The 19,483-nt window shown below is 45.8% G+C and overlaps 1 protein-coding gene across 2 annotated transcripts in view; it reads left to right on the forward strand.

Moving 5' to 3' along the window:
• The window catches only part of LOC8026768 (phosphoribosylformylglycinamidine synthase), a 65,981-nt gene that overhangs the window by 18,751 nt on the left and 27,747 nt on the right, over nucleotides 1–19,483 (forward strand). For both annotated transcript variants that reach the window (XM_029970020.4, XM_040213344.3), the window contains exons 9-16: nucleotides 2,307–2,564; nucleotides 5,043–5,276; nucleotides 5,721–6,031; nucleotides 6,827–6,958; nucleotides 7,645–7,749; nucleotides 9,379–9,504; nucleotides 10,877–11,057; nucleotides 14,486–14,575. In XM_029970020.4, coding sequence (XP_029825880.3) covers nucleotides 2,307–2,564; nucleotides 5,043–5,276; nucleotides 5,721–6,031; nucleotides 6,827–6,958; nucleotides 7,645–7,749; nucleotides 9,379–9,504; nucleotides 10,877–11,057; nucleotides 14,486–14,575 — 1,437 coding nt within the window. The remainder of the gene's footprint in view (nucleotides 1–2,306; nucleotides 2,565–5,042; nucleotides 5,277–5,720; nucleotides 6,032–6,826; nucleotides 6,959–7,644; nucleotides 7,750–9,378; nucleotides 9,505–10,876; nucleotides 11,058–14,485; nucleotides 14,576–19,483) is intronic.

Raw genomic sequence — 19,483 nt, forward strand, 5'->3', positions numbered from 1 at the left:
ATATTTGCATTTGACTGTGACAGGCTGCATTGCAATGGCTTGTAGCCGCTTACAACAAGACAACACACTGGCACGGTGGCGCCATCTAGTATCAAGTAGCCCTGGAACTCGAAAAGATCTGCGTATAAGTAGACAAAGGGTTTTGCGCTATCTACGAGAAATGGCCGTCTACTTAATTGACAGACTTGTTTAAAGGCACACAATGAAAGAATGATGCGTAGAATGAACGCAATGGGAAGTGTTCCAGGGCAACCCAACAGGTGGCACCACCGTCTTCCCTCATCATAATACGAGCAGTTGCAATGCAGTCAGTCACACTCAAAGCCAAATGTTTTGAACCAGCCTTAAGAGACTTAGCCTCCACGCTTTGAAGAAGCTAGGTTCCAACTCCAGTCCATATTTCTGAATTTGAGATTACAACTGTTTTCAGCTAAAGCGGTGTCCCTAAACTACATGGTATAATTCTTTCTCAATATTATGTGTAGTTTTATAAATATCACGGCTCAAAGTTCGGTTTCGGGCGTCTACGGCAAAACCAAGATTATGTGCTAGAATGATGGTAACACTGATCATCAGCCGTACGGCCGGGACGCGACATCAACGTGTTGCTGCGGTACGCTATACAACCAATCAACCGCATCTCCACCGTGACGTGACGTCACAAGGGGGCTGCGCCAGTGTTTTTTGACAAAAAGCTAACCCGCTTGTTGCCTGCTAATGAGCAGCTGTTTGCACCTTTAAAATCGTTTGTTGGTGGAGTACGCGGGTTCGCTTTGACATAATATTTCGACTGTAGTCATATTTTGTGCCACTAAAGTGATACCAGTCATTTATTTTGGTTTCGTTTTCAACTGGAGTTGCCCTAAAGAAATTTAGCCTCAATGCTTTGAAGAAGCTAGGTTCCTTAAAAGGGCCATGCAACGATATTGTATAGGAATGTTTCTCACTGTACATAAGCTCGCTGGCACTAGTGGGACCAGAGTGTACTTGCACACAATGCCACTGACATGGAAGCTTCTTTGTAGCCGCATGATTTGGAACGTAGAAGAAGACATTTTCTTTCAGCCTCTCTTTCGCACTTGACGACGAAGTTGTGAGGATCGGATTGTTGGCGTTTTCAACCATGCAATCCCCAAAATTTCATCATCAAGCTTTGTGATCCCCGCGGTGACGATATTCAAATACGGCTGGTACGGTGGACACAAGCATTGTGTCACGAGGCCGACACAGCTAGGGCACGGACGCGAGTGTAGCGACAGGGTTCGTTCCTCTCAACAAAATCTATAATAAAAAATAATATATATATATATATATATATATATATATATATATATTGTCAGCATTCGATTAGGGCTCGTGACAATCAATGTTTCGAGGTGCATTCGGGCAGTGGCTCGTACCCAATCGCTGCGATCAGGGGAATAGCCGAACCTTAACGGCGTGCGGAAGTCTGTGCGTGCCGTGCGCTTCGCCAACGCCAGTGTGTGGTTATGATAAACATTGGCGGCGTATAATTGGCTCCAGTTCACGTGGTCGTTTGTTCTGGCATCGTTTTGGGGAAATGAATGCTGCTCGTTTTTTTACATATTTTTTCTGCAACTGCCATTGGCGTGCAGGAGGAAAACGAGTGCTTGTTTCATATAGGATATGAATGTCAAGGAATAATTCTAATGGTATTTACTGAAAGTACAAAAATTGTTGCATCACCCCTTTAACAAAACATTGATGCTACCACTCTGAAGGTTACAGGAGGTTTCCTGAGAGTTTTTGTTCGAACTTTCATGCCCTTCATGTTCTGTCTGGTCTGTAGTGAGAAATTATTGACTTCCGCTTCGCTCGTCATGAACCATCGTGCACATTGTGAAGGCTCGAATAGTTTCCAGAATGCTACTGCCCTACACACACGGCATCGTCCCGTGTCTCACTTTCACGTGCTGTCGCGCGATGGAAACGTTATATGGCCAAACAAAGCCACGGATTCACGAAAGTAAATTTGACAGTATTGGAGCACTGTAGAAGCTACCGTTTTTACCTGATCTTAACACTTCCTCGATTTTAATGCGCATCCAGTATTTATGCTCAAGAATACTATTTCTAATCCCAGATGCCAGTCTTGTATCCGATTCTAACATGCCGACATTTATGAGACATGTGTTGCTCAAAGAAAGGTGCGCGTTGGAATGGGGTAAGTAGACTACACTTGCCTCGACAATCTGGAACAATTGACAATGCATACAGTGAAACGGAGGGGAGAGGTAGTGTCGCATGTCTAACTGTTATACATGGTGGTGTCTTGTCCGCTGCAGGGTACGACCTTCCCTGGGAAGAGTCCCTTGAGTATCCGGGAAATTTTGCCTCTCCGTTGGAGGTCGCCGTGGAGGCAAGCAACGGCGCCTCGGACTACGGCAACAAGTTTGGCGAGCCGGTGCTCTCGGGTTTCTCTCGGTCGTTTGGCATGGTCGTTCCCGGCGGCGAGCGTCGCGAGTGGATCAAGCCCATCATGTTCTCGGCCGGCATCGGCAGCATCGACGGCGACCAGATCACCAAGGAGAAGCCCGCCAAAGGTACGACTCGCACATGCACTGAATGTTGGGGCGAAAATTCTGGCGAAGGGTGGTACCTTATTTTTTATCCGATATAAGCTGCACCACAGTAATATTGTTGCACTTGTGTATTTGTACGGTCACTGCAGTGGAGCGGCGTTAATAAGCTTGCATATGTATGTTCAGTTCATGATAGATGTTTGTGTGAGAGCTGGTTTTAACAATCTCGTCAACGAATCGAAGAAGAAAAATATACCCCGAGGGGCAAATTTGTGTAGTTAGGGTTCATAATTGAAAAATAAACGCATATAAGTTTATAATACGCACCGACGGAAGTTTTGGAAAAAAAATTTGACTTAATATACTGTAAAACCCTTTATTTTCGCGGCCCCTATTTTTCGCGAATCGGTCACAGATGACATAATCGCGACCACTAAATTTCGCGAATTCCAGATGCCTGCATTGAAAATCTTAAGGACCGAAATTTTCGCGCGCCCTTAAATTTCGCGAATTCTTCAATTCGCGAAATTCGCGAAAATTGAGGGCTCGCGAACATTAAGGGTTTTACAGTACACTGAAAAATGTGGTATATGTATTCTTGTAAAAGCTAAAATGTTTATTCGGAAGCGTTTTGGGAATTATTAAAAATATTTGTTTTTGTGAACGGAGCTGTGGAGCTCGTTCAAGAGTAGCCGAATGCCTTCGGGGAATCGGCATTATTTTTTTCGGTGTTCCTGCACCTGGAAAATCCGAAACAGATAAGGCAATTCAAAAATGTTTTATGTCTAATTTCTTGCTTAAAATGGATATTTGTCTCAAGAAAATATATTAAGTTATTATCTATGATAAACTTTCTGGTATTCTTACCATGTCTTCTATGATTGAAAAGTAAACATTTCGGCAAAAATCTGCCTGGTTAAGTGAGTATTAAGAAAAAGCCCAAGGCCTTGTTTATCCTATTCCTTGCGCCGACTGCAACGCCTCATATGGTTGGGAAACCAAGAACTTCTTCGAACGTCTTTATAGACACAAATATGATCTAAAAAAAGAAGGACATACAAGATGATGCTCTAGCGGAACATGAAGAAAAGAGCAACAATGTTATCGACTTTGCAAGGAGTTTTGTACTGGACACCGAAAGAAACGGAAAGAACAACTCTTTTTAGGGTCGTAGCATATTCAGCATACAAAGAGCAACCTGAACCAGTCGATTGGTACCCTCCCAAGCGGTTATATTCACGGGCTTTGAAATGACACAAAAAGAGGAGGACGATTTAAACTCCAGCGACAAGGAGAAGAGAAAGACAAACACCCAGCCAAAAAAGTCACCCGTGAACAAGCTGCCGAGCAGGCCGCGAAACGTCGGGTAATTTAAACGCAGTTGGTTAGAGTACCTGCAGATTGTTTTCTATGATTGTCATATGGTAAATGATAGCTTTCTGAAGAGGTTATATTTTGGCCTGTGTGCTTTGAGTTGTTTTGCAATTTGAGCATGTCTCAGGGTGGACAATTCCAGCCATAGGGTTACGCTCAGTATATATGCTATACCATAAAACACTGAGCAACCCCCCATTCTACAATGAGCGTCCGCCCCTCAATTTTGTAGCATTCCGAAAATACAAAAAGGACATATCCTTACGTACTGTCGACCTAAGGAACGCCCATCTCCCAGTTTTGCATGATTATCTCCAAATTTTGTGTGGATGCTTGCTCAGGACTTTATGGTAGTATTTATACATATTTTTACACTGGTCAGCTGGATATTTGTTACATTGACAGTGAATCACCTTGTGCTGTGTTAGGACACACCAACAGCACATTTTTTGTTTCAAGCTCCGAGTACCATATTCTCTGGTCTAAAGGATGTAAGACACATACCCCTGTAAAAGGCTGTTTTCAGAAAAAAGGTTGTATATAATTTGCATTTACTGTAGCATCCCAAGCAAGTGCCCACTCGAAATTTAGAGATAAATCATGTAAAACTGGTGGATTGGCACTCCCTAGGTCTACAATATGTAAAGTCACACGAGGACACAGCGCACCCGTAACAAACACTAGGACAACGTTCACAGTCACACCAAAAGAAAGGGACACTTACACAGCGCTGTGTAAGTGTCCCTTTCTTTTGGTGTGACTGTGAACGTTGTCCTAGTGTTTGTTACGGGTGCGCTGTGTCCTCGTGCGTCATGAACTACCAACTTGCCCGAACTTCTGTTTTAACAATGTAAAGTCACGTCTTTTGTGTATTTTACGAATGTCACAGAATTGAGGGCGTGGGCGTTTATTGTGGCATGGGCCGATACTCGGTATTTAACGGCATATATTTGTAGAGTTGACACAGTGAAACTGCATTGATATTTCTATACATATAGAAAAAAAACTCGTATAAGTATTGTATAAAATGCCCCGAAGGAAATTTCAAAAAAAATAAAACCACGACTTCTACACCGGAAAATATGCTAAACGTTTGTAAGCTGACAGAATTCTGCCCGTTTTCAGGCATGCTAGTGGTGAAGATTGGCGGTCCCGTGTACCGCATCGGCGTCGGAGGTGGTGCGGCCTCGTCGGTGACCGTTCAAGGAGACCAGGAGGCCGAGCTGGACTTTGGAGCGGTGCAGCGTGGTGATGCAGAGATGGAGCAGAAACTACACCGCCTCGTGCGAGCCTGCATCGAACGTGGCGCCCGCCAGAACCCCATCCTCAGCGTTCACGACCAGGGTGCAGGAGGCAACGGTGCGTTGGGGCAGGTGGATTTTGCATATGACGTCACAGTGGTGGGTGGCGCCGCACGACATTGCGCGACTTCGACGCCTTGTGATTTCGCGCTGCGACAACGTGCAATGCTGCGATGCGAGGCGCACAAGATTACGATTACGTGAAGTTGCCGATGTTGTTATGTCGGATGATATCGCAGCGTTACGTGATGTCGTGCAACGTCACGGTATCACGTCGCATCACAGCATCAAATAGCATAACAGAATCACATGACGTCAGGTCACGTGACATATTGTCACGTTTTATGACTGCAACGATTATACACCAATTCAGGTTTTCCCTCTAAATTTAGCTAGGAAACACTTCCCCCTAAATTTAGCGAAGAAATTTCTCCGCCAAATTTAGCTGTCGAGCTCGTTACCAGCTCTGCCGGCTGGTAACGAGTTGTCTGCCATCCTGCAGGCAATGTCCTCAAGGAAATAGTGGAGCCTGCGGGAGCCACCATCTGGACGGAGCGCTTCCAGCTGGGCGACCCAACCATCTCTACTCTGGAGCTCTGGGGTGCGGAGTACCAGGAGAGCGACGCCATCTTGGTGCATCCGAAGGACAGGGAGACTCTGGAGCGCATTGCGGAGCGCGAGCGCTGCCCCGTCGCCTTCGTGGGCGAGGTGACGGGAGATGGTCGTATTGTGCTCAAGGAGGCCGGGAAGTCCGGCAAACGGGATCCAGTCGACTTGGATCTGGATTCTGTCCTGGGGGACATGCCACGCAAGGTGAGCTTTTGGAGTCGTCCTCAGTTATTTTGTGCTGCCTGTTGAGACCCTACTCTTGCCTGTTTTGATGTGAATGGGTGTTGGTATCCACGTGCCTTTGTACAGCAAGTACTGTACATTCGCTTTGAAAAGATGACCCAAGTGGAAATCGGTGTACTTGCAGCTGGATTGTTGAATTGGTTTCAGCTGGATCCAGCTGGGACCAGTTTCATAATCCAGCTGCAGGTGGACTGATCTTTGCCTGGGGTGTTAGCAGACAAGCTGCAATGACTACTAAGTTTGGCCCCCAGTAGTCGGGGACATAGATGCCGGACTGACATTGCTTCGTATAAACTTTAGCGTATGACAAATATGACCTCTGATTGACTGAATGAAGGCGAAACGAGGAAGGGCCTGTTTATTTCACGTGGAAATTCAAAAGAGGGCAAGCCATTTACAAGGGAGGGGAAAGAGGAATTGATAAATTATCATCTCAGTGGTACACAAGGTAATGCTTAGCTTTGTCACCTGTGTTTATATAGCTTATGCTACACCGTAAACCGAAGACATGTGACAGTGCTATAATAAACCATTTTATAATCTTCTTTTTATTAAGTTTGATATTTCTGTGTCAAACACTGTCCAAGAAGTCGAACTTGGGTCAAACTTCGCCAAAAGTTTAAAGAATAGGCGAACCCGTCGAACCCCAGGTTCGACTCAAGTTCGCGACACCTCTAATCAATGCATACACCTTTGTTTGTGTTGGAATCGGGTAGTGGGTTCTGGAGACACTGCAGCATTTTCTTCTCCTTACAGGTGTTTGAGCTGAGTAGCTACAAGCCAGTGCTAAAGCCCCTCAGTCTTCCCGATGGACTCAAGGTCCAAGAGGCTTTGCAGCGGGTGCTGCGGCTCCCTTCAGTGGCGAGCAAGCGCTATCTCACCAACAAGGCAAGACAGTCCTTATTAGGAATCTCTTTAAATAACCAGGTGTTCTGTGGTACAATACTGCTTCATTGAAGCGTGTTCTAGAATGCACCTGTTGATGTGGTCTCGCTGAAATCTGGTGAATATAGTGGGCTGACAATGCTGATGGAGCTACTTTCTGATAAGAGACAAAGAAAAGCTTTTACCTCTACCAAAATGACCAGCAGCTCATGGCTGGATATGGTTTTGCTTTTAAATTGTTAGGAAAAAAGAGGGACAAATGGCACGCTCGGAGGAAAAAGCCCTCAGAAGCTTGTTGTTTTTGAGCTCGCTTTCCCAGGCAGTCAAAGCTGTCACACTATCTGCTTTCATTGTATATCCCATCGACATTTTACTGTTGTAGTATTCTTAACTCCCCTACAAGTGCTGGAAGTGTGGGGTATTTACAAGTGAAACTACTACAGGTCAGTGGCATAGGTAGTGGGGAAAGGGGTTTTGATGTCAAACAGATCCCATGAATATATCACCCTACGGTAACAAATACTACATATGAAACAGTCCAACTCAGTAAATTTTGTGCCCGCGAGACATTATAGAAACCTGCACTTCACAAAATTTGTGAAACAATGATCCTGCAAAAATAAAGTCGTTTATATTTATCCCACATATCTAATCCCTAAATGAAATGTTGATTGTCTTCTGCTTTCTAGGTGGATCGCTGTGTGACAGGCTTGGTTGCCCAGCAGCAGTGCGTGGGGCCCCTGCACACGCCACTCGCAGATGTGGCCGTGGTCGCACTCTCCTACTTTGACACGGTAACACCTCTGTTTGACCTCCATTTGTGCGGAAACGACGCAACATTTACTGGTTTCTGTAAAGTTGTGAATCCTCTCGTAACCCCTCCCTCCGCCTACTGGGCACTGCAAAGTATACGACGCACTCAAATGCGAGGTCACAGCATGTACAAAACCTCGACTGCAGTGGGATGCAGCGTAACTGTGTTTTTGAAGTTCGCAGCACATAGTACCTTCGAGGATTCATTCAACCGTCTCGCAACTTAGCCACCCTCGTCACTGACAGAATGAGAGTGCAGGGAAGCCTTTCAGTTGCCCCACCTCCAATGCGAGCTTTGTGCCTCCGATGACACTTCGCGTCTGGTGATCCTCGAGTGTTCACGCACAGCCACAGCACGGCAGAATATGCTACGAGAGCGTGCTGGAGGATGGATGTCTGAAAGGGGGCCCTGCCATTCTTTATATTTACTTGAATATAAGTCCACCAAGAATATAGATAGATGCCTTTATATTAAACTCCCTGAGAATAAAAAAACACAAAAAACTGTGTATATAGGTTGACCTTTTATTTTTTTCTTGAAGAACAGAAGAAAGTTAGTGCAAAAGAAAGAAACAAAACCTTTATTTACAGCACACTCGGCAAAATTACAGTGCGATAGCAAAAACTTAATCATTGTCAGAACTTCCGGACGTTTCATTGTCGTGGGGAGCTTCGTCAGCTTCGTGGACATCCTCACAAATTCGCAGCAAAACATCACTGACACCGTTGCAAAATGGCGACAACAAGAAACGAAACAAGCTGGAGACAGGCGAAGCAACGAAAGATCACATGCGAAGACGCGAGCAATGCCACAAGCCTCTGCGAGCCACAAGAAGCGAAAGTAACCTCCATATTTTGTTTTGCTGCGCTCTTATTTTGTTTTGCTGCGCATCTGCGAGGGGGAGAGGGGAAGGGGCAAGGCAGAGGGGCAAGGTGTGTGACATGTCGCAATGTTATGTCGGCAAAACCTGACACCCGAGGGACGCGTGGAGTGGTTGCCACAGGGGGTGCCGCAGGCTGCTGCTGTTTTGGTTGTTTTCGTGCACCAAAAGCTTTCCGAGACAAGAAGCAGTGCGGCCCTACAGCCACGTGGGCTCGGTGACTCAGTAGCTTCTTGCACTCAGTAGGGTCTTGAAATTTGGTCACGAATGTGGATCGAAATTTCTGGTTACGACTATGTGCACTCGGTAGGGTCCCTTAATTTTTTACATTTCCGAGAAAAAAACAAGGTCGACTTATATTCAAATAAATGCGGTAATCCTGTCTGTAACTATGTGGAGCACAAGTTCGTCATCTTCTTGCACGGGGGTCACGGTGATGTCAGAACACCGAGCTCTGATTGGCTCCAATTGGAAGGATGGTGTACAGACCTCTAGACAGCAAGCATTGAGGTCTGCCCACTATTCTTCCACACAGAGCCAATCGAAGCTCAGCATTTTGACGTCACTTCAAGTGCTGTGCAAGAAGCAGGCAAATTTGCGCTCCGCATAAGGGTGTGCCGGTTCTTGCTGTGCGGCCACTTCCCCCGTTTGCCACGAGATGGCATTGCCGAGTTCCGAGAACTTGTTTTATGCATGTCCTTTATTTCATGTTAATTTTTTTTCTTCCAGGTGGGCTCTGCCACAGCCATTGGAGAGCAGCCAATCAAAGGACTGCTGTGTCCTGCTGCAGGGGCCAGGATGTCTGTGGCTGAGGCTGTCAGCAACTTGGTCTTCGCCAGGATTTCTTCGCTTCAAGTGAGAGCTGCCACGAGTGCATACCGTATTTACTCGCATAATGAACACACTTTTTTCTCGAAAAATTGAGACATATTTAGAGAATGCATTCATTACGTGGGGGTAAAATTTTTGCATTTACACAATTTGTGTGATAGCCATATTAGGTGCCAATATGACATGGCAAGGTGCTGTGGCACATCTCCACTGACGGAGGTACACTCACAGCTGGGTGTGAGTGCGCCACAGTAACTATGCTTTATAAATTGCAAACCTTTTTTGGGCACTTTCGGCGTGCCTTTTGCCGAAGGAAAATCTCCCTACGAAGCTCACTCAGCACGGAGAGCGACACGACTGTTCTAAAGCCTAACAACTTGCGCGATTTCACTGTCCGAAAGCGGATCACAGACGACGGCGTGTTTGTTGACATCAGTGCATCTGGTAGGCGAAGAATGTCCGGGGCTGGGCAATTTCTCGACCCAAGCTTTGTCGAGTGTGCGCGCTGCTCGGTTTCATGGTTGATCACTTCCGCAACTAAGCACTTGCAGCCATGACGAGAGCGGCTTGGCTTGGCTTGGCTTGGCTTGACTTGGCCTGACTGCTTGGCAGCAGAAGAAAATTGGCTTGGTGGGCTTGGTGGCTAGCTAAGTTGGACGCAGTTCGAGACTCGCGGAGCCGAAAATTGGAGGTGTGTTCATTATGCAAGGAGGAAAGAAAAAGTCCAAATATTGGTACCCGTTATGGGAGTGCATTCGTAAATACAGTAATACTGCCTACATCGCACATTTGTACCTTGGGAGAAATAATTTAGCCCTATGGAGCTTTGGTGTGGTGAAATTTTGTGTAACTATAGGGGCAAAATTAAACTGGAGGCCTGAGGCGCTGTACTAGTAGTTATAAACAGGAAGCTCTCGAAACAGAGTCACGCTGAAACCTAGGAACTGCAGTGTTTACCAGTGGCATGACACATCTAAATATGACAGAATATGTTCTTTGAAGTCAAGCACCACTCGGCGTTCATTATGCATGCTTGAGCAGTGCTCATTATTTACAAAGAAACCTGTGCATCACTATCAGTCATTGCGGGGTGCGGGTTTGGCAAAGAAGCATCCTTATATTATCTATCAAACACAACTAGTAAATATAAAAATCATTATTGGACAACCATCTGGAACGTAAGAGCCATTAGCTATTAAACGTGCATGAAAATTTATAAAGAGCTATCCATCAAACACAAGCCAACAAACTGTCACGCACCTTGTTTCTTTCCCCGAGTTAAATATTGCCCCCTGTTCGTCGTGGATGCCGAAATACCTTTCAAGTCTTCGTGGGATGCCAAAACACGAAGCAACATTTGTCGAAGCTATCGAACCGTCACCCGACGCTCTCGCAGGACGTCAAGTGCAGCGGCAACTGGATGTGGGCCGCCAAGCTTCCCGGGGAAGGGGCCGCCCTCTACGAGGCCTGCAAGGCCATGTGCGCCTCCATGTCTGCCCTGGGCATTGCTGTCGATGGAGGAAAGGACTCCCTCAGCATGGCGGCCCGCGTCGGCAAGGACACCGTCAAGGCTCCCGGTAGGCCGAGCGTCCTTGTGGGTTAGCTGAGCCGACAGTGTGTCCATCCTTAGTGCCTGCTATGGTACCTGGGGCCCATCTTCGGCTGGTTTGTTTGGCGTCCTATGCTGTCCACGCATCGAAAACGGCGACAAGTGATGTCGCAAAGCTGGCGTGGTCGGGTTGTCTGATGCCACAATCCTTGTGGTTGATTTTAGAAGTTCTGACGAGGCAGCTTCCACAGACTGTTGAGTTGAGAGTGAGCCACAGCACAATGGGCATCTGCGTCCACTGCTGTGACGCTGCCTTATGCCTGTGACACCGCCTTACCGCTGTGACACCACCTTACCGCTGTGACACCACCTTACCGCTGTGACACCACCTTACTGCTGTGACACTGCCTTATTGCTGTGACACTGCCTTACTGCTGTGACACCACCTTACTGTGGTGACACAAAGTTACTGTTGTGACACTGCCTTACTGCTGCGACACTGCCTTACTGCTGTGACAGTGCCTTACTGCTGTGATGCTGCCTTAATGTTCTGGCACCACCATACTTCTGTGACATTGCCTTAGTGACAGACGTGACAGGCATGACACTTCTGTGATGTCATGAGGCAGAAATTGAGGGACCACGTTTGAGGATGCAATAAACACGCCAGTCAGAGACGTACTGCAGGTACTAGCATAGCCCCTACTGAGCACTAGGAGGGTGTAGGAGACAACGGTCCCGGAATAAAGGGCATCGGAATAAAGGGCATATGAATGGAGGGCAGCGGAAAGAAAGGCCCCGGAAAAAACTACCTTGGAAAGAATGGTCTTCAGTAGCAAGTAGGAAAATATGATCCCAAGGGGTGAGGAAGAAATTTTTTTTCACGGTACCCATTTTGAAATAAAAAATAATAACCTCGCAGAGTTCTCCCAAAACTGTAATCACATCCTAGTTAGTTCTGTCTTTTTTTTAATTTGACATCAGAAAGGAACAGTGAGATGCACTTAAACACACTGGCGTGAACAGTCCAAGTACATGCAGAAACATTGGCAGCAAACAAAATACTTCGTCAAAAATGTATTTAATTACAAATCTAATTACTTTTCCAAAAAAGCATTTAAGTACAAGATACAAATACAACCAAATGTATTTGGTCTCCTCCAAATACTTTGCCAAATACATTCCTCAAAATTTGCTTCAGCGACTTCAGGGCACCTGCAACGGGTTTCTGGGTATCTCATTTTAATTTTGCATCACACACTCGGGATTTAGTGTGCGAAGCTCTAGTAACGTAATAGAAATATAATCACAAAAAAATGTAATCAGCTTGGACGTAATAGGTGAAAAAAGTACAGAGCTTGTAGCGTTCAACTTCCGCCGTCCGCCGCAGGTGATCAATCAGACGACTCATTCCTTGGGGTCAAGCGGGGTTTATTACTATGACTTGGGGATCCTGACCTGGCCAAGACTCGGGGCAGCAACTCCTGTCGGCCGCACAGGCCACCCCTTTTAAGCCCGTGGGTATGCCGTGGGCACCGGGAGCCGCCCCCCCCCCCCCCCCCCCCCCCCCCCCCCCCGCTAGTTGCCGGTTTGGCCGCCGTGTGGCGGGCCGAGCGCCCCACAAGCTTCAAGCAGCTTTTTTTGTCGATTACATTTTGGTATAGACCTACAAAGAACCGAGACGACCAAGACCAGCAGGACTAGCGACAGAATTTTTTATTGTTGCACCTCGCACCAGTTACGAAAATCTGGACGACCCGCGCATTTAGAATGGCAAAAATATGGATGGAAATCAGGCTGGAAAGCATCACGAGTTGTCACAGGCACTTATTTAGCCAGTCTGCCTGTGAACGTCGACTTCGTCACTATTCTTGGCCTGGACTAGCACCGTTATCACAAAGTCACTAAGCGCTTGTGCTTGGTTGAGAGACACTGCATTTGGTGCAGAACGTAGTTTTCTTCCTGCTCTGGACACGTTTTAGGATGAGCAAAATGAGTCGTGACAATAAATTTGAGGGATGTATTTTCGCCCACAAAATTGTATTTAATTACAATTGTATTTGAAATACCCATGTTTTAGTATTTAAATACACACGTCAAATACATTACCCAATTTGTATTTAAATACAAACGCAAAATACACAAAGTATTTGAAATACGTATTTCAAATACTTATATTTGAAATACTGCCCATCCCTGAGCAAATGGTATGGCCGGCTGCATGCAGGAAGTCCAACTGTTGTCATCTCAGTGGCATGCTCCTCCCAAAGGTTATTGAGATGGTGTTACATCTCGACAAGCGCAGACTTGCTCCCCTTCTTGGTAAGAGCTCCGACCGGCTCGTCGGCCATTCTTATGGTTACGGTTTATTCCTCTGAGCGTAAGGCGTCCATGAGCTTCCTCACTGTTGGATGGCTCATGGCTGTGACTGACAATGCCTCCTAATTTCCCACTCCACGTTTGATTCCAGTGTGTCCAAGTGCATCTCCCCGTTTCTTTTCACTACAAAATAAAAAAATAATTGCAGCACTTCATACCAGAATGCAATTATACCGTGTTAGGGGCAAATTTGTGAGGTTACTCATCTCCAAATGGGTTCTAGGGGAAACATTTTTTTTCCTTACCCCTTGGGGCAACTTTTTTCTACTTGCAACTTCACTCCATTTTTTCCTGGGCCATGTTTTGCTGGGCCATGTTTTCCTGGGCCATTTTCTGGGGCCATTTTTTCGGGGCCATTTTTTTGGGGGCCATTTTTTTCTGGGGCTTTTTTTCCCAGGAACATTTATTCCAGAGGACATTTTTTGGGAGGTACTTTTTTTCCAGTACTTGCACTAGGCTTTTCAGTAAAATCTTAAAGCTACTGGAATGAACCATGCATATGCTATGCAAGACAGGGCGTTTTCTAGAAGACAGCTCTACAAGATGTTTATAAAAGATCTTAGTCAGACATTTTGAAATGTCTTGTTTTGTGGCTCAGTCATTGGAGATTTGCGTTTTTGCAGCAAGGTCGATATAATGGGGCCTTTTAATGATCGTGCCCAGGGCAGGTTTTGGTGATTGCCCACTATTTTAGCGTTAAAGGGCATTGATGTATGCTTGTGGTATGCCTTTCATGAAGGGTAACAGAAAGTCTAATTCAAGGTTGTTTGATTAATATAACCCTAGAGCCATTGCTTTAGATTATTTAGTTTAAATATAAAGTCATTGCAGAGGCGAAATGAGTGAACTACTAAAATTTGTGCTCCACCTACTATTATATGCAGATGTCTGTATGATGGTTTTTCACATTAATTCCAGACATTAGTATTTTTTCACCAACATGTTTTTAAGAGTTGTATAGAAATTTTAAAACTGCTTGATTTGCTGCTTGTGAGCAGTTTGCAGTTGCCTTTTTTCGTGTTCCAGGCCAATGATTCACAACTCTTGCTTGCACCTGTGTCCTTTTTTTTTTTGCAGGAGCTATTGTGGTGTCTACCTATGCACCCTGCCCCAATATCACCGCAACAGTGACGCCAGATCTAAAGATGCCCAGTGCAAGACAAAGGGGTAAGGGAGTCATGCCATGTGTTTTTTTCATGTTGAACTGGAAATGACTGCAGTACGGCTCCATCTGTATTTGTGCAAGCAACCTTTTCCACGGTACAAAGTAATTACGGTAATTACCATATTTTCCAGACTATTGAGGAGTTTCAGCGAATATAGGGGGCGCTCCGATCGATCCGACATGGCGGACAAGAGGGGGACAGATTTGCGACGCCCGTAGACCGGTAGCGTATAAATAAAACAAAGCGTGTCGTTCTCTGCTTGTTGCCGTGTGCGAGACGATCATCGTTTCAACCAAGACCTACCGTGATGCTACAGATGAAGTCTTCAAGCCAGTTGAAGGCAAGAAATCTTGCCAGAGTCAAGATATGTGTACAAGTGTTCGACGTGAGCTCTCACTTCTGGTGCAGCTGTCATCAAGTTGAACCGAATGTACGCGGGTCCAAAGAAAGGTACTTACATATCAACAATGTTCGCGCGTTGAAACTATGACGCGTACTTTATCTCAGACTAAACTTATCGGTCTGCGGCTACAAACATTTTCGTTGACGTTGCTTAGATGATGTGACCATTCAGGCCTCGCATTAAAAGGTGTCGCGAGCTCTTCGGTTGTTCTAGTTAATTGTGCTAAAAAGCGGTTGGATAGAAAGTATGACAACTACAGCATACAAGGGACGATTGAGGTCTTTATCCTGCGTTCTGTGTATCGAAACATCGGTATCCTTGGTGTTATCTTGCGATCAGCTGGTCGCCGATCGTCCTGTTTTTACGCGTAATGCAAACAAGCCCCGGAAGCGCCAATCTCATTTCTATGTGCTTGTGCACCCCTACAAGCCTCGTTTTGGCTCTTGTGAAAAGCTTTATTGTAATAGCAATAGTCTCATCGGTCATTCGAGTTGTATGTGCCACGGTGATATCTGCTGACAATGAAGTCTGTATTAAATGCGAGAAGGAGAACGAAGGTAAAGCTTTTTTAACTGTTTTCTTTTTACAGAACAGGGCAAAGCTTCTAAAACAAGACCAAACTAAGCTGATATTTGAGTGTGCTCAAGAATGAATGCCAAAGGTGCTTATGCTAAGTGGTAGATGTATGCAGTTGATTTTCTGTTTGCCTCTGCATTGTAAATGGGAAGATATGTATCAGCAGAAGACACATGTCCAGGGCAAAAATAGGTTTTCATACAGAACCGAAGAGTCGCAACACCATTTAATGCGAGGCCTGAATGGTTACATCATCTAAGCAACGTCAACGAAAATGTTTGTAGCCGCAGACCGATAAATTTAGGTTTAGATAAGTATGCGTCATAGTTTCAGCCTCAAACACGCAACATTGTTGATATGCACCTTTCTTGATGACAACTGCACCAACGTGAGAGAGCCCACGTTGTCGAACACTTGCACACATATCTTGACTATGGTATAACAAGATTTCTTGCTTGAAGTGAAGATCATCTCGCTACGACTAGCTACGACCACCCACCGCAGCGATGCAGGCGTCGAAGGGGCGCAACGCAGTCAGTCGCCGTCGCCCGACGCTGCTCGTTTGGCATTCACGGCTTTCTGCCCAGGTGCTTCGTTTGTACTTGGCACCGAGTGTTATTTTCTGTGCTTGTGTGTGATCTGTGGCGAGATATGGGCCTCAAAAGCAGTTCTTCAGGCTGAATAGCGTTCACCGAAGAACTTCTGAAGAAAATGCCACCCAGGAAAAAAAGCACGAAGACACAACGCACCAGCTTGGCGGACTATGCACTGGGCGCGGAAATCGGGCCCTGCGGATTATACACCAAATGCAAACTATCTAAACAAAACAGAAACATTTTTAGGCTCAAATTGGCTTCTGCGGACTATACGCTTGGACACTGGTGCCCGTTATTATGCATTGTATATTCACTGCTGTTTGTTGTGGCTTGAGACTGCCTTCCTGTAATGATGCAGAGGGGTCCACTGAACCTTGAAATAAAGATATTTAAGCACATCTAGATGCGATGCCCCTTGAAGCCAGATGGTCAGGGAAAAGGTGTGCCATTATCTAATTTGCCAACAGCACACCAATGGTCACAATCAAAACTCACCGAGTCAATGGGCAGTTTTTCACCACAATATTTATTGCCGTGTAATCACCAATTTGGTCCATTAAAAATCTTGAGGCTGTAGCCTATAGCACATCTATTCTGGATCTGCAAAGCTTATGCTGTAGACATGCATTATCACATGAGCATGTTTCTTATCAATCTTAAACGTGAAACGCTAGTTATGCAACGAAATTCCCATATCATCACATTTTTAGCAAATTGAATGGTCCCACCTGTCACACTGTTAGCTTTGGAAGTAAACCAATTCACAATACCACCAGTGGCATACATCGTGCCAAGCATTAGTGCCGCATGTAGCACAAAAATGTCCTAACTAGGGAAGCAAACTTAATTGATCGTGTTGATTAAAGCACTTAAGTACGGGAGAAATTACCAATCAGAAGGTCACCCGAAAGGGAAGTTTTCTCGCTGAACGAATATGACTTTTTATTGGGGGTTCCGCAATGTAAGGCCGAAGACATTCACTCCGTGATCGGTACAGAAGCATTTGCTTAGCAGTCGGTCGTGCGTGCTAAAAACAACAAAAACAAAGGTGGATTAGAAACGCGATAGATTCGCCTTTGCACGGAGTACTTACACTCAAAATCGTGTCAACATAAAGCGACTATGGCCCACCTTGCTAGCAGCAATCTTAAAATTTATCCGTGTAGTCGTCGCAGCCGTGCACCAACCGAAAGCGTTGCTGCAAGCCCTTCCGCCGTCAACTTTGAATCGCTGTTGAGTCTGAAGAACTGCTCTATGAGGTCCATATCCAGCCACTGAGCACATACACAAGCACAGGAAATAATACTGGTTCCAAGTACAAGCGAAGAACCCGGGGCGGAAAGCCCTGAATGCCGAACGATCTGCGTCGGGCGACGGCGGCTGACTGCGTAGTACACAGGTTGCGCTCCTTCGACGCCTGCATCGCTGCGGCGGGTGGTCGTAGCTGGTCGTAGCAGATCGTGTCACCTCTGTTGCTCGTACCGAAACACTAGAGCCGCGTAATATTCTTGCACGTTCGCGGTCAACGCATATACACAAAGCCACCGCCCTGACCTCCCAGCGAACCTATCCCCCTCGTTCTCTTTCGGCGACCGGCCGCCAGGGCGGTGACACCGTCGCTGAAACTCCTCAATAAGTCGCACCCTTGTATAAGTTGCACATCTTTGCACGGTTTACACGATGAGTTTTTTTGTTTACGCACATCGGTATTGCGAAATCGGAGTTTCATGCAATCGGCTAGACCCCACCTACCGTTCGACGTGCAACTTGGATGTTTCGACTCTCGAGAAATGCCCATAGCACGGCGCTGTCTGGCAGTAGCAATCGCGTGTTTCGCAACAAAAGGACGTAAAACGCACAAAATGAGAAGGCAGTCCACTTTATTCGAGCGAACACATGCCAAGCGAACGAAAGTTTAATGAGTGCGACACTCGTGAGCCGAGCTTTGAACCACTAGGCCTAGCCTAGGTCAAGTCCTGTAGGTAACGAGAGCATCGATGCACAGGCAGATAGATAAATATTGACATGCTTCTTTCTGCACCTCTAAAAGATTGGCTAGGCACAATCTTTCCTTTTACATATAGCAACACGGCTGGAGCATGGCAGAAAAAACTGCTTACCAAACAAAAACTAAGAAGAACGCAAGAAATTATTCTGCAATGCGTGTATACCTGCTCACTTTCCTTTCAGTGTTACTGGACTGGAGCAAAAGAATACGGAATCATGGCTGAATTAGGCAATGTTGATCGCATGCTGTAAAATCTTTATTGTCACTGTCTTGCTTATTCACATTAAGCTGCTTTGGGGAAACCATGAAATTTCTCGCTTTCCGAGTCAGTTATTGAAAGTGTAGAAAAGTGTGGCGACAGCACTGCCTCCTGGAAGGGGCAACACCACCTATGGCTACATAGTTACGGTGCTCTACAAAAGACGGTGCGCAGCGCATAAAAAAAAGGCGTTGCACCGTGAAATGTATAACAATGCATATACTAAGTTGCATCGGTATATAAGACGCACCAAGAAAAATGTTGGAAAAAAAAAACCATGACATATAGACCGAAAAATACAGTACTTACAGTCAGTGTTGGGTGAAGTAAAAATATGAGTACAAATTTATAGTAGGGGTGTGCGAATATTCGAAACTTCGAATACTTCACGAATAGTGCCCGCTATTCGATTCGATTCGCTTCGCACTTTTACTGTTCGAAGTATTCGAGTTCTTCGAATATTCGAAAACTACGAATAACTCGAAACTCGCTGGTAAGTCCCAAATCGCGGTCACGTTCCCAGTTTGTTTTTGGGCTGCGCAGTATAGTTTCGAACTTGGCAAACCCCAAAAGCCAACCTAAGTGCCTTTTTTTTGTGTTATTTCTTGTACGAAGCAATGGAAGTGGAAATTATATGCACGCGGTAGCGCGATCTGACCTTCGCTTGCCGCGATATCTGGATTGCGGAGATGGCCCAGTGGTAGTGGCGCAAACATGTACGGAGCCATCGCTGCGATAAATTTGATAAAGGGCTACGATCTGCAAGGGCACGTACATCGTCGTGAGCTCTAACGCCACGGACTACAGCCACTCACTCACGAGCACTCACAACTGAACGACAGAGCCCATAGAGACTGGCCCACTGGCCTACAGGGCCAAGGCGGCCAAGGGGCCAAAGTGCTATGAATTTGGATATGGATTACGGCTTACTTTCGGGGATAATTTGTACAGTTGTTACCGTCGTTGCCATGATGGATCATGCCACTCGAGTTATTTTCCGCTTGATTTTCTGATTAATCAGTTTTCCAGTATTCATTTTATTTTTACCCGTTTTCACCGCTCAAAGT

The sequence above is a fragment of the Ixodes scapularis genome, unplaced genomic scaffold (assembly GCF_016920785.2).
Source record: "Ixodes scapularis isolate PalLabHiFi unplaced genomic scaffold, ASM1692078v2 PGA_scaffold13__105_contigs__length_92229423, whole genome shotgun sequence".
Taxonomy (NCBI): domain Eukaryota; kingdom Metazoa; phylum Arthropoda; class Arachnida; order Ixodida; family Ixodidae; genus Ixodes; species Ixodes scapularis.